We start from the raw sequence: 23,506 nt of genomic DNA on the forward strand, positions 1-23,506 counted from the left end.
TAAATCATCTTAAAGGCTCTGAGGACTTCTGCAAGTCCGGCCTCAACTGCTGTGTTTCACCTATAACTTTGCCCACTGTGGCCCGTGCCTCTCCAAGACACCAGATAAAAATGTCACCAAGAAGGAAGGGAAGAAGACAATGAGGTCTCAGCTAGGGACTCCCTCTGGCTTAGCAGTACATAATGACCATTTGGTTACCAGGTGGGGATGTTTACACCAATGTAACTCTGTCATCAATGACTCCCTCCACCTGCCAGAAGCCACACCTTTATGTTGGGTTTGTTCTGCCTGCCCTAGAGGATCTGGGCTCCTTCCTATGCCAAAGGATGGGGTCAGGTCAAGACCCTGGATGGAGCACTACTCTACTGCCTTGCAGTTCACTCTGGCTGAGCTGGGTCACCAACACTCTGCTCTCTTTTTCCTTCCCCACTCCGTCCCTCAGTACCCACTGCGCTTGAGGTCTCGAGCGTTCCAGGGTCTCATCAGGAAGCAAATGCTGTACACGAAGTGCTGCCTGGTCTCTCAGAGGAAAGAACCCCTCACAGACAGCATCCCTCACAGATGACAGCTCCCCCGCAGGACAGCACCCCTCACGGACACACCCACAGGCCCATCTGATATTGATAATTCCTCCTTAAAACTCTCTTTCCAGGAGATTCTAGGTTGTGCTGTTTGGGTAATTAAAATTAGCCAGCACAGCTGGGCTCCATGCAGTGCAGCTGTGAGACTCAGGGAGAAGCGCGCTCTGGGGAGCCGGAGCCTGAAGAACAGGCTGCTTGGGTCCCGCTCAGAACTGCTCCCAGGAGCCAGACCATAGTTAATGTCTCCTGAGAAGTGTCCTTATCTGGGATGTCAGGGAGAATGTCATTTCTGGTTCCAAGGTCCCTTGATGGAGCAGGTGGGAACCTATCTGAAGCTAAGTGTGTATGTGATACACATTGAAGAGAGTGAAGCCTCTAGGTCGGGTTTTTTCTTTTTTAGCTTTTTGAAGATAGCATTTCTTTGTAGCCTGTCATAGGATTCACTCTGTAGACCAGCCTGGCCTTGAACTCACAGAGGTCCGCCTGCCTCTGCCTCCTGAGATTAAAGCCGTGCGCCACCACCTCCCAGACATGCCTCTTGGTTTTTTTCTATGTGTCATCTCTACTCTTCTTTGAGCCAAGAGGGTATCTATGAGTGTTACAGCTCTGAGAGGAAAGGCATCCTGACTGTCTGGAGCCAAAGAATACCACAAAATCACACCCACAACAAACCTCACACAGGGATTTATTTGGAAAGACTCCAAAGGGTGGCTGCCTCTGCTGGGGTAAGAAGCAGGAGTGAACTGAGCAGGTTTTTTATAGGGTTTCTGGGGAGGTAGAGCTTTCCGGGGTAGCCTAGGATTAGTAGGATTCTGTGGCCTGATCCTGGGGCAAGCTGGGGGATTGGTGGGGTTTTGTTCTCAAGGATTGATAGTATTCTTTTCCCTGGCCCTGGTCTTGGGCTCTAGTCAGTGTCAGGGTGTTCTTTCCTTGGCCCCATTCACCCTATGGTATTCATCCAAGAAGCTCTGCTATATGCAAGCCTTCTCTCTGAGACACTGCCTTGGGGACAGGAAGTCAGCATCGCGGTGTTTGGTAGATAGAGGCCACGCTCCATTCTCCGTGGATGAAGGACAGTGGCCTCAGTTTGCAGCTGTTTGTTTAGCAGCGTCCAGACCAGCATGTAACACAGACGTGGCCATAACTTGGAAGTCTGGCCTCTTGGCTCATAACCTGTTTGCAGTTAGCCATCCTTATCTCTGTTCTCCTCAGTTAATTAGGAAAGCACTGTTTTCATAAAGTGGGGTTTCTTAAGCTGAATCAATCAGGAACCATAAAATACAGTCTTTAGCTATGACTTTGCCCCTGGGAGAGGACGTGAAGGTATGATAGGATTAAAGTGTGTGTGGGGGGGGGGGCAGGGGGCACATTATGAAATGCCACAGGGCATGGGTATTGGATTCCAAATTAGGAAGGCAAGATTCAAACTATTTGAAAAGGCCTGAGCTATATTTGGGGTGGGGGTAGAATGTATAGCATGTCTTGGCTGCCACCTCATAATCTTGAGCAGTGGTTCACTCTCTAACCAGGAAGTGAGGTAGGCTTCATCACTAGGGACCCATGACCTTCATTCAGCATGCCTTGAGAGCATAGCAAGTCTCTCCCATCTCACGTCTCTGGGGCCCCTGATATGTTTGGTCAACTTACTTTGAACACTAGTAACACCACACACACACACACACACACACACACACACACCATTTCAGGCCTGTGTAGAAATTCCCGGAAAGTCTTTGCTAATCTCCGTGGCCACTGAGGTGTCTTTCCTTATTTCTTCATCTCTGTGACTGTCATGTGTCCTTCCTCATTCCTTCCACACTCCAGCCTCTGAGGCACACACACATCCCTGTTCCTTTTCTGTAACCCACACCTTCTTCAACACTCTGCACATTGGTTCCCCAAGGACGCTTTCCCCTCTCCTTGGCACCTAAAGTTTGAGAGAACATGCCCAAGGTCTGGGTGATTGGCAGAGGCTAGAGGAAGAGTGATCCTTCTAGCTTAGCCTTTCTCTCCATTGCAAGTAAGAAGGCTGGTGAGCGATGATCTAACCAGAGGCTGGCATAAACATAGACAGGGAAGGTGAAATTGCAGAGGAAGCCACCCAGTTCCTTGTAGGCAGAGAACTAAATGGATCCCAGGATCTTGCCCTAGGAAAAAAATGAAGGCTTGCAAGAGGGAACACTAGGAATTTGCCTCAAGGAAAGGTGGAAGATGGTTGCTACATTCTGTGGGCCAGCCTCGTATCCACTTTAACTTTCTAGTGTTCTAAACTTTTCTGTAGCTCACCTTGGGCACAGAGCCATTATACTTCCTTACTCCCCTCCTCCATCCCTTTCCAACTGGAAGTCCAAGAAAAGCTGTTCTCATGGTATCACTTTCTCTCTCTAGAAGATCAGGAAGTTTAGTACTCTTGGCTTCACGCCAAGATACTATTTACCAATCGCCAGGAAATGGTCCTCTGCCCTATAAAAGTCAGTGATAGTGAGGGCAGAGGAAGTGTTCCTTTCTTCGTCTCTCTGGTGAGATCACTGGCCTTCCTCTCCATCTCAAGGCAGTCCTTTCAGAAGAGCAGACTACTTCTTGGTGAGCATTTCCAGTGTGGGCTGTGATACCTGGCGAGGGAGGCCAGCTGTCAAGGGAAAGGTGACTTTGGAAGTGGTGAATTCATGTCCTTAGCTAAGGGGCTGATGGCTCTTGAGCACCGTGGCCCAAAACCTTCTACCACGTAGAGAGCCTGCATCTGCTCTCCAGAGGAGTCATTCTTGACTCAGCCCTGTCAACTGTGGAGGGAGATCTAGTGCCCTCCAGACCCATGCAAGAAGAATTCTCTTGGGTAAAATTCCTTCCCTGGGAAGAAAGACCCCTCCCCATCCTCCATGCCTTGATATAGATATGGGATGTTTTCCAGGTTTGCATCCTTCCAAATGGTCGCATCTAGCATGAAACTGGTGTTTGATAAATTTTGGCTTCCAGAAAGAATGAGTGAATGAAAAAAAGAATGACTGAATGAATGACTATATAGATAAATAACAGTCGGGTGCAGGGGTTGCTGGATTACAGGTCTGAGCCCCATAGCTCTGACCCCATTGTCCTCACTTGCATCTCATTCAGTGTTCACAGGAGTCACCATGGCCTGGTCCTCCAGCCTGAAGAGCCTCCTGGCAGTCTTTGTCTTTACCAGCTTGGCTGTCAGCTCTGTGGGTAAGACTAAAACATGGCATTCCTTTCTCCTCAAGAAGGGAGAGGTGAGGTGAGCAGTCAAGAGCCTGGGGAAGTAACCAACCACATGAGACTGCAGTGGTCTGTCTAGCCCCTCACGGCTTCTTGGCTCCTAGGAAATGCTAACTACTTGGCTCTGGGGTTATCTTTTAAATGATGTATATTTCTTCCTTGCAGAGAGTTACCAGTGTACGGTATATCCATGTGAAAAAGAACCATGTGATGCTTGTGAAACCACTAAAGGCTGCTTCAATGAAATACAGAGATTTGGCACACCATGTAAGCCAACCCTCACACCTGAGTGTCTCCAGTTTATCCTTGCTTCCTTTCCAGGATGAGACTGGGGGCCTGGGGTTCTGGGAAGTGGTGGAGATGGAGCATGTGCTTGTTGTAGGACCTGGGTTCTACATGATGAGGACCATTCAGGTGTGATTCTTCTTACTTTCACACCACTGGGAATCTAACTCAGGGCATCACACATTCTAAGCAAGTACTCTACCACCAGTCACTCCCTTAGTAGCAAATGGTCCCTCTGTTGGTTCATTCTCTGAAACAGACCATTGCAGATGGAGGGACTCTTGGAGAAGTACAGTACTCAAGGCAGAGGGCATGAAGGGACAGGTTCTTTACCCTAACTCAGGAGGAAAATTTACTTGGTGGCTCAATTTTCTACAGCTACCCAGTCAGGTGAATTATTTAAACCAAAAGGATGTATTGCGGACTCAAGGACATGCAGAAGCCTGACAATCTCAGCAACCCTGGGGGATCAACGGACATTTACATATAAAAACAGCTGCTGCACAACTGAAAAGTGCAACCAGGTTGACTTAACATGTGAGTACAGCTCTGGCCTGTGCACCACCTGCTCAGGGCTCCTCTGCCTTTCCATGGGTGCATCTCTCTGCTGATGGGCTGCAGCCGTGACACTTGCCTTCCCTTTTTGCTTGAAGCTTTCCTTTGTAAAGGGTCTGAGTTGGATACCTTCTCTTGGGTATGTGTGCACACAGTTGTGTACACAGACTGGGTGACAGCTGGGCAGCAGTAATTGGTCCTGGGTCTATTCTCTAAGTAGGTTCAATGAATCTCTAGGTTTAAATGCTTTGCTCTGTTCCTCCAGTCGAGAGTTCCTCACCATTTTTATTCCTCATCTTAAATCTTTGTATTGTTGAGATGTAGCCTTGCATGTATCCAGACTTGTATTGTTTTACTGAGATCAAGTAAATCCCCCACTTCAGCCTGCAATGGAGTAGCTGGAAGTACAGTGTGCATGACCACACCCGGCTCATTCCTCAACCTATGATCGGCAACTTTTTAGAAAACAGATGATCTCTTACCTCATTATCTAGGAATCCTCTTTTTCAGGCAGAGAATAGGGTAACTAATGAAGGTGAGGACAGTACAGGATTCCTGTGGGAGATCCTTCACTGCACTCATACGGCAGAGCCTTTCTCCTGGGCCTCCTTCTGCTCATCTTTCTCCTGGGTCTCCTTCTGCTCATCTTTCTCCTGGGCCTCCTTCTACTCATCTTTCTCCTGGGCCTCCTTTCAGTTCATCTTTCTCCTGTGCTTCCTTCCAGTTCATTCTGGCTGCAATGCTTTTTGATAGAATCATGAGGGGAAAGCTATATTATATGAGTAATGGATAGATATGTTCTCAACTATTTCTGCCTATTCCCCAAGATAAAAACTTTTCTCTCTCCATTCAGTGCCTGAACCATCTTCCACACCCAATGGTGTTGAATGTCCTGCCTGCTTCACTGCCAAAGGAAATTTATGCTCCTCAGTTACCACCCTAAAGTGCACAGGGGAAGAGAAAAGGTGTATTGAGGTTACCGGCACAGGTATGAGTATTTCTTCAGACATTTTTATGTACATACCCTTGTTTACTTTTTCTTATTGTTTGTCTAAGATTTGGATGTTCTTCAAGGGTATAGTGAGCCCAGCATTTAGTTCTGTGAGTCTGAGCTGAGCAGCTGAAAATAGTCAATGTTCATTGCATCCCGGTTTCTGCATGTCTGCCTAGAACCTGAGTCCAGCACGGTCGCTTGTTCTGGCTCAGAGTGTCTCCCAGGATTGTGTGACTTGTCAGCAGGCTGTAGTCCTTCAGATGGAGGATCTGTTTTCTAGTTCACTCATAATTTTGGTGGTGACAATTCCTCTTCATGCAGTGGTCTCACGGCATATCAATTGGCTTCTCTCCAAGCCAATGATGAGACAGAGAGGCACAGACTGATAAGGGGAGCTATAGATTTTAATAGTCTAATCTCAGAAGTGTCATATCATTTTTAAGCTCAAACTTTATTGTAAAGAACTTACAAATAAAAAAAAACATCATGTAATGAGATTAGCTGGATCCAAAGATTACACATGTCAATGAACATATATACAGTTAGAGCAGCCATTCCGAAGCTGTGGGGATTTAGATTGACTTTTACAATTTTTCTATCAACTATAGGTGTAGGCACTTATCCATCACATGCACGTGCATGCACACATGCGCACGCACGCGCGCGTGCGCGCGCGCACACACACACACACACACACACCAAGCAAACAAATGAAAACAGCACCAACAACAAATCCAGGACAGAAAGAAAACTAGAAAAGCAATCTGATGCTTATCCTGTCATGACTCTTGTGTCCATTACCTGTATCCCGTCCTTTCTTATTACTCAATGCTTGAGACCCCTCTCAAGAGTCTTTCTCATCCCTCTTAGCCACTTATATCTTGCTGACCCCACAGGCCAGTCCTGATGCAACATGAGTGGGTCTTACAGAAAGCCACTCTGCCAGTAGTTGGAGTGAGTTGAGGGAGGGGATCATCTTGGAAGGTGTTTTCCAGGCAGAGCAAAGGGCAATATGAGGCCAAGCACTTGGTTATCTCTCCAAGGTCTGGAGGGAGCCATTTGTTGGTAGTTGAAGAGACTATGTAAGTAGGGCAAAGAACCTTTGTCTAGATAAGTTGAGATGAGTGAGGATAACAGAATGTCCCACAGAATACAGGGGTGAGATGAAGTCATCCAGTGAGACATATGCTCCCACGCTATCAGTCCTCCATGGAACTCAGAGGTCTTGAGAGAAGGGTTTTAGCTTGTGGGGAGCTGTGGCATTTCCCATTATTTAGCTATTTTCCATAGCTAAGTTAGGATGGAGCACAGATACAATTTAGAATTTAGCCAAACATGTGAGGTCATTCAGGTGGTGTCCTTCCTGCATATGTTAAGCTCATCTCTTGTAAAGAAGGTGTGCTGACCCCCGCTGCTGTTACTTGAGCCTTAACGTGGGGCTCGGCTGATGATGAAGGGAGCTTTTCTTGTGTTTATCATCCAGAACAGGGGTTCCTTATTTAAGATCATTCTGGGCACATTTCTTTCCCCGGGGCTCTGGGTGATAAGGAGAAATAAGAGAACAAGAATCCTGCTAACTCCTGGATATTTCTTTCAGGTGTGGAAATGCCAGATTCAGTGATATATGGAAAGGGTTGTGCAACTGAAAACTCCTGCGGACTGGAAATGGTCGTCTTGGGTGGTGTAAAGATCAAAACCTCATGCAGCTCACATGGGCACCCTACCGCCCAATTTGTTTCATCATTTCTTATTTTTCTGCTCCCACTGAAATTCTTGCTTTGATCTTCTGTGAACTGGCAATCTCACACCCCTATGCACATGGACCCATTGGCATGCCTGGATGGCTACTTCCAAAACATGGAACAAATAAAACCTGGTGACACTCCTCTGTTCTTTATGTGAAAACCTGTGTCCACTTTGTAACATTATGAGATACACAGAGATGGCTATTTCAGTATTTCTCCTATTCTCCTGCATATATAGGACGAGAAATCCTAGTCAGAAAAATTAGGGAAACCAAATCAGCAACTAAAAAAAATTAACACTGAAAAAAAGAGAATAAATAAAGGCAAAAAAGGAAGGGAGGGAAATGTATTCATATTGGAAAGAAATTTGTGAAACTACTAGAAAAACCATTTGTATGTATGTATGTGCATGCATGTCCACATCTATACATGTATGTGTGTGATGCTGGAGAGAACCCCAGACTTCATGCTTACTAGGAAGTATGGCGCCCCTGAGACAGATCTCTAGACCAAGGGAAGCACTTTTCGGCATTAGCCTAAGTGTTGTCTCTGTCTCAGTCAGGGTTTCTAACAACTTGTGGAGCAGAGGGTTTACTTCAGCTTGGAACCCTCAGATCTCTCTCTTCATTGCTCTTTCATAATCTGAATAAAAAGAGTGAAACCAAACGTGCTGGTTGGTTTTTTGCTAATTTGAAACAAACTTAGACATCCCTGGAGAAAGGGAAATTTCCGTGAGGAATTGTTTCCATCAAAGTAGCCTGTAGGCAAGTCTGTGAGATCATTTTCTTAATAATGATGTGGGAGGGCCCAGCTAACTGAGCAGAGCACTGTCCCTGGGCAGGTGGTCATGTGTGATATAAGGAGCAGGATGGGCAAGCCTCAAAGTGAAAGTCAGCAAGTAATGCTCTTTTGCTTAAGTTCCTGCCTCTAAGTTCCTGCTTCAGTTTGGCTCTGACTTCCCTCAATGGATGACACTGAGGAGCCAAGTGCTCTCTGAACTCCTAACACCATGCACTGGGGCTACCCTCCCAGCTATCTCAGCATCATCCTCAGGCAGGAGAGACCAATATCACAGCCAGGAGGCAGACATAAACCTTCCAGAAACAAGTCTCTATACCTCAAAGGCATCTAGATCTTCCAGAATGGGTCAAGCCAAACTGACCTTAGACTTTGGTTCTCTGGTGATGTTCATGGCCTTTTCATCCAAGCTCCTCTGTGCTCTAAAGGCCTGGTGGTCTCCTCTGCCACCTGTAATGCATCTCAGCCTTTTTCATCAAAGGAGCAGAAGGGACCTTTGATCAAGGTGACTATGGAGCAGAAGCCAGAGAACAAGAGCAAGAGTCAGGGCTACAGCAAAGTACAGCAGTCGGGGGCTCTACCCTAGGCCCCGAGTCTGCATTTCATCCTGCTTGATGGCAGCCATGGATGCCCAGGCATAGAAAAACACCATGTCTGGTGCCATGTACCTGGAGATCCCATGGGGCATGAGGCAGATTGTAGTGAGCCGGACAGGATCGCCATTATAAGATGGCGCTGACATCCTGTCTTGTTGGTTATAAACAACTCCATATTTGGCTATGGCTTTGAGAGCTGCGCGTTCCCGCTTCCCGCATGGATGAGGATCCTTGAGCCTATCCCGATGTGGTCTGGTGTCAGCTGTCGGTGGCAGCCAATCACAGGGCAACCCGTGTGCCAATTCCCTATTTAAGCGGCTGCCTAAGTGCCCCCCCCCCCCCCCCCCCCCCCCCCCCCCCCCCGTCCCTTGGTCCCTTCGCTTCCTGCTGCCTCTCCCCTCCGCTCCCTGTCCCTCATTTTCCCGCCCTCTCGTTCCCTGCTCCCCATCAATCAAGGGCACTCCAGTAAAGCGTGATCTGAGTGGAATCCTGGTGTGGTGGTCATTCTTCGTCGCCGGCCGAGAAGTCCACCACAGCTGGTGCCGAAAACCCGGGAACTTCGGTCGCCAGGCGAAGGGCTGAAGAGGATTCTGAACTCAATACCCGGAGTGGCGACGTTGGTAAGTTTCTCCCAGTATGCTAATTTCAGTCTCCCCAAGTATGCTGTTTGCGGGAGTGGGTTCTTGGGTGTTTGGTCTCGTGTTCGTGGCGTTTGTGGTGTTGGTACTGGCCTGCTGTCTCTGGTTGCACTGCCGTAAGTCCGGCCGCAACCTCAGGGCGGGGAACAACGTGGACGTTCCGAGAGAGGGGCGAAAGGCCCGCATTAAACACAAGAACAGTTTTTCAGATTCAGATTCAAAGGGAGGAAACTTGGAAAGGCCTGAAAAAAAAAAAGGTAAAAGAAAAGGATCCTGATACAAACCTCTCTAAAAGAGAGGCTAATGAGAAGAGGGGAGGTCCCCTCTATCCAGTGCTCGAGGAATTTGCGGGCCTGGATCGGTCTGAGGAGGAGTTAGACCCTCAGGAGGAGGAAGATCTGGAGGAAACCTCCGCTGGCTATGAGGAGGAAGGATATGGGTGGAGGTGGCCCCCTGCACATAATGAGTCAGCAGGGGTGGGTGTGGGCCCATTAGCGCCACGGGAACCACGCCCGCCCCCTGTGCTTCCATCCTATTCACAAGGGAGAGGGGGATGCCATTTTATTAAAAGAGATACATGGGCTCGTCTAGCATCTGCATTTCCAGTTTTTGAAGACCCGCAGACTAATGAGAGACATTATGAGCCTGTATCTTATAAACAGTTAAAGGATTTAGTGGAAGCAGTTCGAACCTATGGAGTTACAGCTAGATATACCATAGCCTTGCTGCGTAGAATCGCCACCACGGCCATGACTCCTACAGATTGGTTTGAGATTGCTAAGGCTTGCCTAAGTATGGGACAATTTTTGGATTTTAAATCCACTGTTACAGATAAAGCTCATGTCCAAGCTAGAGTGAATGCCCAGAATAATCGTCCCCAATGGACAGCGGATATGCTTTTGGGGCAAGGGCAATGGGCTGCCAACCAGCTAGGATATCCTCAGGAGGTGTACCAACAGATTAATGATATCTGCTATAGGGCATGGAAGTCTTTGAATAATAAAGGAGAAGTCAAAGGCCACCTAACAAAGATTATTCAGGGCCCAAATGAACCCTTCTCTGATTTTGTGGCCAGAATGCTTGATATGGCTGGAAAGATTGTTGGGGATGTGGATCAGGTGATGCCGTTGGTACAGCAGATTGTTTTTGAACAGAGTACTAAGGAATGTCAGGGGGCCATTACTCCTGTTAAAGAGAAGGGAATTGAGGCCTGGCTGAAAGCCTGCCGAGAGGTTGGAGGGCCCCTTACCAATGCAGGCCTAGCGGCTGCTGTTTTATCTGCTACTCAGGCCGCAAAGACAAGAAAAGGAGGAGGATGTTTCAAATGTGGACCAACAAGGGCATTTTAGGAGACAATGCCCGTTACTGAAAGGGCTGTCTTCTCCGGCTCAGACTCCTAATGTGAGACAACCTGGCCTTTGCCCAAGATGTAAGAACGGAAAGCATTGGGCCAGTGAATGCCGGTCCTTTAAGGACATCAATGGGCAGCCCATTATACAGCTCGGTGGCCAGGAGTCAAAAAACGGGTTGAGGGGCCCCTGTCCCCAGGGCCCGAAAATTTATGGGGCACTGCAGCAGACTATCATTCCCAACCCGACTGTATCCGCCGAGCAACCTCAGGCTCAGCAGGGTTGGACCTCCGTGCCTCTACCGGACTGGTGTTAACCCAGGAGATGGGAATTCAGGTGGTTGAATCTGACATGTATGGCCCGTTAGAAAAAGGAACAGTGGGGATTGTCTTAGGACGATCCTCATCCACTATGAAAGGCTTGATTGTCTTTCCAGGAGTCATTGATTCCGATTATACTGGAGTGATTAAGATCCTGTGTCATTCTTCCTGTGGCGTGATTTCTATTGCGCCAGGAGACAGGATTGCCCAACTGCTTATACTACCATCTAAGCATGAGACCTTTCCTGCACATCTTAAGGAAAGGAATGACAGGGGGTTGGGCTCCACTGGAGTGGACCTTGCCTGTCTATCTATGGAACTAGATCAGAGGCCCATGCTGGATTTAATGATAGAGGGAAAGATATTCTCCAGATTGGTGGATACTGGGGCAGACCGGAGTATCATCCAGCTGCAAGCCTGGCCTAAGCGCTGGCCATTGCAACAGTCATCTCAATCCTTACAAGGACTGGGCTACACACGCACCCCATACATGAGTGCCAAAGAGCTGGTCTGGAAAATGGAGGACCAACAAGGCACGGTTCAACCCTTCGTGGTTGAAGTCCCCATTAATTTGTGGGGCCGTGACATTCAACATCAATTGAAACTTAAGCTAACTAATGATTATTCAGAGGCTAGTAAAAGTATGATAAAAAGACAAGGTTTTGTTCCGTCTAAGGGCCTAGGAAAAAATCTTCAGGGTTGTCACAGGCCTATAGAGTCTATGAAAAAACAGGATAGAAGGGGCCTGGGTTTTTCCTAGGGGCCACTGAAGAATTGGCTTCCAATAACAATCTTGTGCCCATACCCTGGGAGTCCAATAAGCCGGTATGGGTTCCCCAATGGCCCCTTTCTCGAGAAAAATTGGAAGCTGCAAATAACCTGGTTTTAGAACAATTAAGGCTCGGGCATGTGGAACCTTCTGTTTCACCATGGAACACCCCTATCTTTGTTATTAAAAAGAGCTCAGGAAAATGGAGATTATTACATGACTTGCGTGCAGTTAATGCTCAGATGCAGGTTATGGGTGCAGTCCAGAGGGGACTACCCTTACTCTCTGCCTTGCCATGTAGCTGGCCGGTCATGGCCTTGGACATCAAGGATTGCTTTTTTTCCATTCCTTTGCATCCAGATGATAGGGAGCGATTCGCATTCACTTTGCCATCGGTTAACCATGAGCAACCCGATACTCGTTATCAATGGAAAATGCTCCCACAAGGGATGGCCAATAGCACGACAATATGCCAGATGTATGTAGCTCAGGCCCTCCTACCCATTAGACAACAATTCCCAAAAATAAGAATAATTCATTACATGGATGACGTCCTGTTGACTGCCTCTTCACAGAAAATGCTCCTGGCCGCATTCCAGGAAACGGCCTCGGCCCTATGCCGTTGGGGCCTGGTCTTGGCACCAGATAAGATCCAACAGACTACTGCTATAAAATTTCTGGGGGCAATTATATCCCCTTTGACGGTGACCCCTCAAAAGATTTCCATTCGCACCCATCATTTGAGGACACTTAATGATTTTCAACAATTATTGGGGATATTAATTGGATTAGGGGGTATTTAAACATTCCCCGGGCAAAGTTGTTGCCCTTGTTTTCTATTTTGGAAGGTGATCCAAATGTTAATTCGAACAGAACTTTGACCCCCTTGGCTGAAAAGGCTTTAAAACAGGTGGAGAAAGCAATGACTAAGGCACAATCGTGCCGAGTCCATCCTGCTTTGCCCATATTCTTATGCATCTTAAAAACTGCACATTACCCTACTGGGGTGCTATGGCAAGATGGCCCCTTGTGGTGGATCCATGGTAATTCTTCAGGTACCAAAGCTATTCAATATTATCCCGAGTTGGTCGCTTCTCAAGCGGTATTGGGGATAAAACATTGCTTAATATCTTTTGCAACCATGCCAGATAAATTGATTATTCCCTATACCAAGGGACAGGTGGAGACATTGGCAGCTACAGTAAATGAATGGGCTGTTTTGGTTTGCACTTTTCCTAACCTTATTGATAATCATTATCCAAGACATCCCCTATTAAATTTTGTGGAAAGGAACTTAGTGTATTTTCCTAAGGTTACCTTTAAAAAGCCCATTAATATGGCCTTGACTGCTTTTACTGATGGCTCCAAAACTGGCAGAGGTGCCATAGTAATTCAAGGTAGGGAACCCATTTTGCTTGATTTTCGACCTGATTCCCCACAAGTCACGGAATGTATGACCGTGCTGGAAGTTTTTAAAAGATTTTCAGAACCCTTCAATTTATTTTCAGATTCTAAATATGTGGTGAATGCTGTTGCCTCATTGGAGGCCTTTGTTAGAAATTCAAGTACAGTTTCCAATATTTTGTGTCAAATTCAAGCATACATTTTACAAAGGGATAATCCCTTTTTCATTGGACATATTCGGGCTCATACTTTGCTTCCAGGACCCATGTCTGAGGCCAATGATTTGGCTGACTGCCTTACCCGGTCCATGGCTTTGGTCGTCTCGGACCCTGTAGAATTAGCACAAGATTTTCATAAGCTTTGACATGTGCTTGCCAATACCCTTAGAAAAAAAATTTCATATTTCCAGACAGATAGCCAGAGATATAGTTAAAGCCTGTTCTTCATGTGTGACCTTTTTATACCCCCCTAATGTTGGGGTCAACCCTAGAGGGCTGCAACCTAACGCATTGTGGCAAATGGATGTTACCCATCTGCCTGATTTTGGCAAATTAAAATATTTACATGTATCAGTGGATACCTTTTCTGGCATTTTTCATGCCACGCCCCTAGCGGGAGAAAAGGTGACTCATGTAAAAACACATTGCCCTGAGGCATGGGCTGCCTGGGGAAAACCCCTACGCCTGAAGACAGACAATGGCCCGGCATATACCTCCCATGGATTTCGTGCCTTTTGTGCACAGCTCCAAGTGACCCACATTATGGGTCTTCCATACAATCCACAAGGACAAGGTATTGTGGAGAGAGCCAACAGAAATATTAAAGAAATTCTACAAAAACAAAAAGGGGGAATAGCTGAATCCACTTCCCCCAGGGAAAGAATCTCCCTTGCTCTCTTCACACTTAACTTTTTAAACCTGAATGAGTCAGGTACTACAGCAGCTGAAAAGCATGCAGCAGGCCCTATGGAACAAAAGGATTATGTGATGTGGAAAGATGTATTGGATAACAAATGGTATGGACCAGATCTTGCGGTGGCAAGATCCAGGGGAGCTGTATGTGTTTTTCCACAGGGCCAAGAGGCTCCGCTTTGTGTTCGGAGCCGGCTGACAAGCATGATCAAGGAAGCTCCTAAGGATGAGGCTGAGTCTCTGGAGGAAGTTCCAGCTGACATCCCTGATGACGTGGATCCAGGGGAAGGCGGAGCACAGAAGGGGAATCCTGTCAGCCCTCCCAAAGGCGATGCCTGTTCGGCTTGATGCCACAGTTCTCCCCAGATTTTTACCACCAATAGAAACCTTGATTTACCAGCTGGACTGTGACCGAAAAAGCATGGGATAAAACCGGACTCTCTGAACATGGCGAACAATGAGGGCTGATGAGACGCCAAGGACAATGGCACTGGGTTTTGATCCTACTTAATGTGCTGGCTTTGTGGAAGCCTAGCCAGTTTGGATGTTCACCTTCCTAGATATGGACGGAGGGGGGAGGACCTAGGACTTACCACAGGGCAGGGAACCCGGACTGCTCTGTGGACTGGAGAGGGAGGGGGAGAGCAGTGGGGGGAGGGGGAGAAGGGTGGGAGGAGGGGGAGAAGGGTGGGAGGAGGGGGAGGGAAATGGGAGGCTGGGAGGAGGTGGAAACTTGTTTTTTGTTTATGTTTTTTTTTCTTCTTTTCTTAATAAAAAAAATGTCTTATTTTAAAAAAAAAAGAAACCTTGATTTACCATTTTTAATGTATAAGTCTAAAGTGGCCCTTTTAGGAGAAGCACGTAACATTACAGAGAAAGGGTCCCTGTGCTTTCCGTTGCGTGGGCATGTTTTTGGCAAGCTACCTGGGTGGCTGTGTGTTGTGCCTGTGGTTGGTTTGCTGCCTTCGAGCCCAGACCAATAGGGATAAGGCTATATTGGGATAAGGTTGTAATCTCTCAGGCATTAGCTACCCTGGAGTGTGGCTCCTTCCCCCAGATATGGTTGATAGCACTAAGAGACGCTTAGGGCTTCCATCCCGCACAGCCTTTGCACCCCATGGGATCTGTTGATCCATTGCACTTGGGTAGGTGTGCGGATGTAGGTTCCTCCTGCACAGCCTTTGCACCCCATGGGATCTGTCAATCCATTGCACTTGGGAAGGTGTGTCCATGGAAAATATCTTCCATCCTCGATCGACCAACACATCATGAGGTGGGGGTCAGATTGGATGACGTTAGTCCTGCGCTCATTGCTTACAAACAATAAGGGGGAACTGTAGTGAGCCGGACAGGATCGCCATCCTGTCTTGTTGGTTATAAACAACTCCATATTTGGCTATGGCTTTGAGAGCTGCGCGTCCCCGCTTTGGCATGCGCGGTGGATGAGGATCCTTGAGCCTATCCCGATGCGGTTTGGTGTCAGCTGTCGGTGGCAGCCAATCACAGGGCGACCCGTGTGCCAATTCCCTATTTAAGCGGCTGCCTAAGTGCCCCCCCCCCGCCCCCCCCCCTCCCTTGGTCCCTTCGCTTCCTGCTGCCTCTCCCCTTCACTCCCCGCCCCTCCGCTCCCTGTCCCTCGTTTTCCCGCCCTCTTGTTCCCTGCTCCCCATCAATCAAGGGCACTGCAGTAAAGCGTGATCTGAGTGAATCCTGGTGTGGTGGTCATTCTTCGTCGCCGGCCGAGAAGTCCACCACAGCAGATGAGCTTCCAAGGATAGGAAAACCTGCCATAGCCCCTCACTTTCACACTGTGTGACTGATGATGACGAGTGGAGGAGATCAGGCAGGACCCAGGGGTGAGTGCTCTAAGCAGTTTACCAGCTGTTCAAGTGCCCCTCTGAGGTACCCAATACCAAATGTGACCAGACAGAAGATGAGAAAATCATTTATCATAGAGTCCTTATCTGTGAACTCGACACCAGTTGGCATGTACAGTGACCGTTTGGATGGCAGGTGTTGGGTGGGGATGTTACTCCAGTATAAACCTGTCATCACTGACCCCTTGACCTGCCTGTACTTTCTCTTGCTGGGGCCCCACCTTTTTGTTGGACTTGTTCCCTATGCCACATGCATTTCTCTCAGGATCTTGTTACTGTCTCTTAAAGCCAAAAGAACGGGTTTAGTCAGGCAGTCTACTGCTTTTGCTGTCCACTCTGAGTGGGATGGGCTTCTATCAGTCTGCTTTCTCCTGAGTTCCCACCCCATCCTCCAGGTGGTCATCTGATAGAGCCCCAGGTTGGAGTCATAGGCAGCACTAATATCTGGAGTTTTCATTCTGGCCCTCAGTAGGCTCTGCAGACCTGTGAGTCTGACAGAGCTCAGCTCTCCCCTCTTCCTGTGGAGTTTGCTCCAGACTCACGGTACAGGTAACATAGAAGAAGGTCTTACCCCAGGACAGGATCCTTGGGGCTTCCACTAGCTAAAGCCTTCTCTGCTGCTTGAGGCTTTCAGGTCACAGGATGACACCATAGCATGTCTGAAGGGAACTGACATTCCTGAATACCTGGGCATCTTCAGCTGGCCTGTCATTCACCGTTTATCTGGAGAACAACCTGCATCTGACCCCTGGAACATCCCAGGACCTTGTCGGGAAGCAAATATTCTATATGAAGTGCTGCCTGGCCCCTCAGAGAGGAACAGAGGGCAGCCAGAGAAAACTGTGCTATCCTTATAAGTGTGATCCTCACATTGCCCTAACAGTGGGGTTATGTCTTATCTGCACTTTACAGTTGGGGGTCTGAGAGGTAGAGCAGTAGGTAGGTATTGCTAAAGGACAAAGATTATTCAGCTCAGCTGGAGATGGCACATGACTTCATTCAAACGAGGCTCAGCTCTCTCATGTTCTCCCTTCATGGCCTAGAGAAAGAGAATTGCTCCAAACACAGCACAGGCAAGTGAGAAATAAGAGAATCTCAACTCAAAAGGACTCTTGCCTAACAAACTGATGTGGTTGAGGAAGAAGAGCCCATCAGTGATGGAGAGCTGTGAGGGCCATCTGTGAAGGGACTGAGACAGGTCACTCATAACACAAGGAAATGTACAAACAAACGTGGCAGAGCAGTGGTCCTCCCTGAGGAGAGTGCTCTGGGGAGCCCAAGGTATGTGAGAGGAGAGTGATTTGCTGGTCTCCTGGAGAACAGGCAGTGAGTTTCTTCAAGGACTGTTCCCAGGTGGAAAGCTGACAGGAGAATGGTCATCCTGTCCCCAAGAAGTGTTTGTAACAGGGACATGCAGTAGAATTTTGGTTCTGTTCTGAGATGAGGGGAGAATAGAAACCTCTCATTTGGGCTTGTGGGATGAATCTAAAGACAAATGTGTGTGAGATACACTTCAAAGAGTGGGAATCCCTGATATTACCCCAAGTATTTTGAGCACTCTTATTGACCCTAGAAGGGTATCTATGCAGCAGGGTCTGCCAGTTTCCCCACAGTGACCACAGGCCAGCACATATCTGAATAACTGTCACCATGGAGATTTTGCTGAGGCCTTGCCCTGGGGCAGGAAGTTGGCACAGAGATGAGTAGTTTCCATTCAGTGGGACCACATTCTGTTCTCTGTTTGTGAGTGACATTGATGAAGGGTTGAGTTTTCCTCCTGGAGGGATATAGCCAGCCCACTGTGACTCCAACCTGTTCTGCAGGCTCTAGGCTGGTGTCCTCTGAGGAAGGAACAGCTGAGGTAATGTTGCCCCAGACTGTGCTGCAACTGTGACCTTTTGGCTTCTGCACTTTCTTTGCCAGACACCATTTTTTATCATCAACTTATTAAGCATTTATGGTCCAATATTAACAGTACAAACAGAAGCTTTGGTTATCTGAGCCGATAAGAGAAGTGTGATACATACAGTCTTTGACTATGACTATGAAGCATAGGAGATGTGGGCTGGGAGTGGGGTGTTGCAGGACTCCTTCAGGGTGAGAAGGCTCGATTCCTTCCACTCTAAAACGAAGCTGCTCTGGCCAATGTTGAGATCAATTCAGTCATGTTGGCTCTTGGAGTTGAGTTTTTAATTTTTTTTATTTACTTTGACTGAAAAAAGCAGTGGCAATAATGAAAGGCAAAAGCAAACTAGTTGAGTTTTAAGAAGGTAAGATGTTCCTGCCCAGAAGAGGACTTAGTCAACAGACTAAAGAGATGCTCTATGCGATATGAGAAAAACTTTACAAAGCACATATCTCTGATGGAATTGGTGCTCCCAACACGTAAAACACTAGACTACCTCAGTGCAAAGGAGAACATTTCCCATTAGAAACAGACACATGTCCTGAGAATCTTGTCACAAAGGCACACAGACATGTGGTACAAATTACAGGATCACCAAGGTCCCCAGTGTGAATGGAAAGACCAGACACATTACTGTGAGAAATCAGCTCAGGCCCCCAAGTGTGATTATCATGAAGAGGAGACACAGCAGGTGTCACCAAGAGCATTCCAGAGAACTCATGCTCACTGTTGGTGGGAAAGCACTTCAGACAGTATGAAAATAATGGGGGGCCTCGAACACTTAAAAATAAAAGGGTAGGTTGGGGCTACTCCAGTCTACACTCGCTTCTCTCCTCTGTCCCACTACTATAGAGAAATGACGGGCACCCTACGAATATAGTTTGCTTGTGATTTTATTTCATGTTCCCAAAGAAGGTTTTTCCTAAGTGATCAGGAACTTCAAGTGGTTCATCTATTATGCTAGACACACAATAAATAAGAGGCTGAAACTTTGTCTCTACTACTGCCATTCAGGAGCCAGAGGAAAACCTGACTACTGGTGCATAGTGTTGTCAACCACATGTTCCAAGACTTTTGCTTCTCTCCAAAGTCTGTAAGAATAAACTCTTAGCCGGGCGATGGTGGCGCACGCCTTTAATCCCAGCACTCGGGAGGCAGAGGTAGGCGGATCTCTGTGAGTTCGAGACCAGCCTGGTCTACAGAGCTAGTTCCAGGACAGGCTCCAAAGCCACAGAGAAACCCTGTCTTGTAAAAAAAAAAAAAAAAAAAAAGAATAAACTCTTGCTTTGCCTACTTCATCCTGTCTGTCCATGTGTTAGTGTCTTCCCTAACAAACCTCCAATTCAAAAGTAGATGCCAAGGCCCCTCCTGAACCCCCAGGGCTCTAAAACTTACAAGAAGTTCTGAGAAGATCCTGCTGATGAGAACAGTGTTGTGAGTTATGGCACAGGTGACCCTGGTACGTCCAATGGTGACTGGGTGGGGACCGCAGCAGGCAAGGGACAGACAGATACACCATGCAGAGAAAGTTTGGGTATAGAGTTTATTTAGTGAGGGTTGGGAGAGTATAAGGGTATGGAGAATGGGAAAAAGAGACAGAAAGAGAGAGAGAAAGAGAGAAATAGATGGACAGAGAGAGGGAAGAGGAGAGAGAAAAAGGGAAGGGGAGAGAGAAAGAAAGCTGCCTCTTCAGAAGAACAGTGGGGAGAGAGGGAGAAAGAGAGAGAGAGAGAGAGAGAGAGAGAGAGAGAGAGAGAGAGAGAGAAAGTGGCCAGAGGAGGTGGTTTGCCTCAGTGGGCAGAAAGAGATTGAGAATGGGCAAAGCTTCTCTCTTAAAGGGACAGGGTATCTAGGTGAAAGGGCAGGACCAGGGAGTTTAGGATAGAGGACTGCCAAAATTAATAGTGCCCATCCTTGGCAAAAAGTTGTAAATATCTTTGGCCCTATCAGCAGCTTCATCCCTGTCAGAGACCAGAGATCCCAGAAGAGTTTAACTAAAATATCTTTGATTCTGCCCCATGCAGAGACCAGGAATGCTAGTAAGTGTGGGAATAATGTCTGTTTTTTTCATTTTCTTCCTCTATAAGAATACCCTCTCCTAGGATCAACACATAAAGACACAAGTGATATGCAGATTTATATAGAGTGGGAATGGGGCTGACTGTTCATGCCCTCCCTGTCTCCATCCAGTAAAGTATTACTAACTCCAATGGCACTCATGCCTCAGGGACCTGCTCCAGCTGTACCAGAGTATTGCCTTCACTTAAAACTCCTATCTGTGAATCTATAATAAAACTGATTCCTTTGCTATCTATCAATTCATTCTTTGAATTTATGCAAATATTAAACCTGGAAGTCACTGACACCTTGTAGTTTTGTGTAGCTGTGAGCTTCCTGTATCCCACTTTCTTGCATTCTACCTTAGATGAGAGAAAAGACCTCGATTAAACTCAGAGACCCCTCCTCATGTTTATTTCAACTTTAGTCTCACAGGCCACGAAATCTGTCAGTCTCAGAGTCCTGCACAGGAGTAAAGAAATGCTGGTGCGTTCCTAAGGACTCAGCTAGGGCTCAGGAGGACACTGAGAAGGATAGTTGAGAAGAAGAGTTATTAATGCCATGGACAGACAGACGATAGCATGATGGGGGTTCTGAAGAGTTCAGGTCCTTGTGGTGGAGAAAGACAGCATGGGTATGTTTCTGAAAGGAGCAATCAGAGGACCATTTGGCAGAAGTCGGAGATTATTTTTATTGCTTCCTAAGGAGGGAGTGTTTTCATGGTAGGAACCTGCAGCCAGGATGTCTAATTTCCATGTAAGAGGCAGATCAAGGGATGGAGAACAGGAAGTGTGGCCCACAATAACTCTTTGATGTAAGTTTATTTCCCCCAGGTGAGAAACCTTGCACATGGAAGTCAGTTAGATAAAGACTCGGGTACTCAGCAGGTGTCTGCCCCTGTCTGTGAGAAAGGAAGGAGTGTTGCAAACCTGGGCCCAGCAGAAGTCTAGTCTATCCCAGCATTTTGTTCTTAAAGTTTCGAGTGTACACTCTTCAAAAGGGAAGTAAATCGTGTTGTTTACAACAATATGGATGGATGCAGAGAACATCATGTTAGTGGAAATTAACCTAGCATTTCTTCATGACCTCACTCACAAGTGCCTTTTGTAATAGGTGTGTAGAAGCCAAGAGTATGAGGGTTGTTGCCAGGCTGGAAACTAAGAGACTGGTTCATCACATACCTCAGCTGACAAGGTCAGAAGGTTCAGGGTATTTAGATGAAGTATTTCTGTTTATTTGTAGTTTGCTTCGTAGGTAAACATTTCCATAAAGATTTTAAATGTTCTCACTGTATAAATGAGGACATGACCAATATCTCTCTCTCTCTCTCTCTCTCTCTCTCTCTCTCTCTCTTTCTCTCTCATATATATAAGGAAAATAAAAACCAAAATCATCTGAAAAACCAGTAGACTAAACATGGCCATCATACTTAACTGGGTTGTGAAGGTGGAGGGTGTCAAGGGAGGAGGACCAAGACAGGTAGACATAAATAGGTGGACAAGAGATCACATGGCTTAGTTTTCAGAGTCTTTAGGAATGAGAAGGGTTGGGAGTGAGGGGGTATGGAAGCCCATGAGCTGGAAAAGTTTAGAGTGGTGTGGGGTGAAAAGAGCTGAGAAGAGCCTCAGGAGTTTGTGATATTGGAGAACCTGAAGGCCAGCATACATGTGGTATATTAATAGGCACCACCGATAGCCATTTATCTAGGGTTTCTTTTGGTCCTGTCACTCCCTGCAAGAAGAGTACTTGAGGCAATGCATCAGGAGAATTTAACCATTAGGTAACATATCCATGTAGTAAACCACTATTACTATATATTGTAAATACATAATTTTTATGGTTACCTGTCAGATCCAACTTCTTAAACTAGGAAAACATGAACCATAAAATGTATTTTAAGATGAAAGAAAAGAGAAATTTAAAAAATTATGTTTGACCAAATATTAATAATATACGTGAAAATTGCAAGGAGAAATATGAAATCTATGACTATCTATTTAAAGCAAGCTTTATTTTGGAGATGACCTGGGACTGGCCATCTGGCTGTCTCACCCTAAATCAGGATTTTAAAGAGTGACCCTTATTGACCTTTTGAGGTCCCTTTTGAGGAGACTCTAGATGGCCCAGGCATGGCAAACATGGCTCTGGCAGGCTTTGTCCTTCTGCAGAGTCTAAGAATAAGAACATAGAAAAGTAGATTCCAGAAATAAGAATGTATGAATAAAGAAATAAAAAGTTCTAAGCCTGGCAGAATAAGAGCAGGCTGTCAGCAGCTTTCTCAGCATCTTAGGGATTAACTATTAGCAAGTGTTACTTTGCTTTACAACTGACTGCTCTGTTTACAAGACCAAAGCATCCCTCTGCAAACTGAGGGTCAGCCCTAAGATAACACCCTGGCCATCCCAGATCAACAATAGATATGAGCTGAGTTAACCTTTAGAGGGTAGGATGTATGTGACTTTTCAGTTATGTATTGTCCCTACTATGTGAATCTGGCAGCATTTGGGGGAGTACAGAGCTTCAGTAAACACCATCAGGTAGTACCAGGAAAAAACAAAGACCTAAAATACAAACACTAGTTTAACTAAAAAGCTCTGTTAATGGAAACTGTAAAAGAGTCAATTTGTATCTGAATTCTACCTTGAGATTGTAAATTTTTTTTTGGTTATTGTCTAATGTTTGTTGCTTCTTGCTATAAAAGGGGAAGCCCAGAAACCATTCTTTCCCACAGCCTTACAAGTCTATTTCTGGCTGTGGTCTCAGCTAGCTGATAAGCTTTTTGTGCCCAATGGAGTTTTTTTTTTAAGTTTTTATTTTTTTCTGGAATAAAGTTTGCTTCTTATTTAGTAGACTTTGGGGGGGTCTGTCCACATCTTTGTGCACTCCCCTGGACCCAACACTTCTCCCCCATTTCATTTGCCTTGCTAAAAACTGTTAATTGCATTCCTAAAGCTAGCCTCCAAGGTCTACTTCTTTATTTGGTCAATTCTATCTCCAGAGGCTGTCTACCATGCCTAACCAAACTAAAATACCACATCCTAAGACAGGGTCTCCACTTTTCTCTTTATAAACTGCCATTTGCCTATGGGTCACATCTGTCTCCCCTCTAACCACAGGGAGTCCTTTGTCACTTCAGAACAAATACCCTTTCCTTCTCTCCCTTGTTCCCTTTCCCTTCTCCCTCATCCTATATCTCCCACTCCTGCCCCTGGTCTCTCCAGAGCAATAAATCTCCTTTGTGCTGAGAACATCATTTTGGAGAGTCCTGAGCAGATACCAGTCCATTCACCTTTTATTGGGGAGAAATAAAGAGTTATTGATGTAAGTGTATTTACAGCGGTAAAAGGACCGGCTGATAAGGATTGTTAACTAAATGAAATAAAAAGAGAATATAGAGAATCGAAATGAAACTGAAAGACAAAGATAAGGACAATTATCAAATAAATGGAGTCATGACCTCCTAAAACAAAGGCATGGTTGTTATTTCCT

At 46.4% G+C, this 23,506-nt stretch overlaps 1 protein-coding gene across 1 annotated transcript; it reads left to right on the top strand.

The window, feature by feature from the left end:
- Window positions 1-3,076: 3,076 nt before the first annotated feature.
- On the top strand, window positions 3,077-8,057 carry LOC121456773 (protein RoBo-1-like). Its single transcript, XM_041665223.1, has 6 exons — window positions 3,077-3,164; window positions 3,693-3,782; window positions 3,978-4,079; window positions 4,476-4,634; window positions 5,506-5,640; window positions 7,244-8,057. Exons 2-6 carry the CDS (start codon window positions 3,710-3,712, stop codon window positions 7,426-7,428), a joined length of 654 nt encoding a protein of 217 aa, XP_041521157.1. The 5' UTR covers window positions 3,077-3,164; window positions 3,693-3,709; the 3' UTR covers window positions 7,429-8,057.
- The last annotated feature ends 15,449 nt before the right edge of the window (window positions 8,058-23,506 follow it).

This window comes from Microtus oregoni, unplaced genomic scaffold, assembly GCF_018167655.1.
Source record: "Microtus oregoni isolate MIOR12 unplaced genomic scaffold, Mior012 000015F_ref0000493, whole genome shotgun sequence".
Lineage (NCBI taxonomy): Eukaryota > Metazoa > Chordata > Mammalia > Rodentia > Cricetidae > Microtus > Microtus oregoni.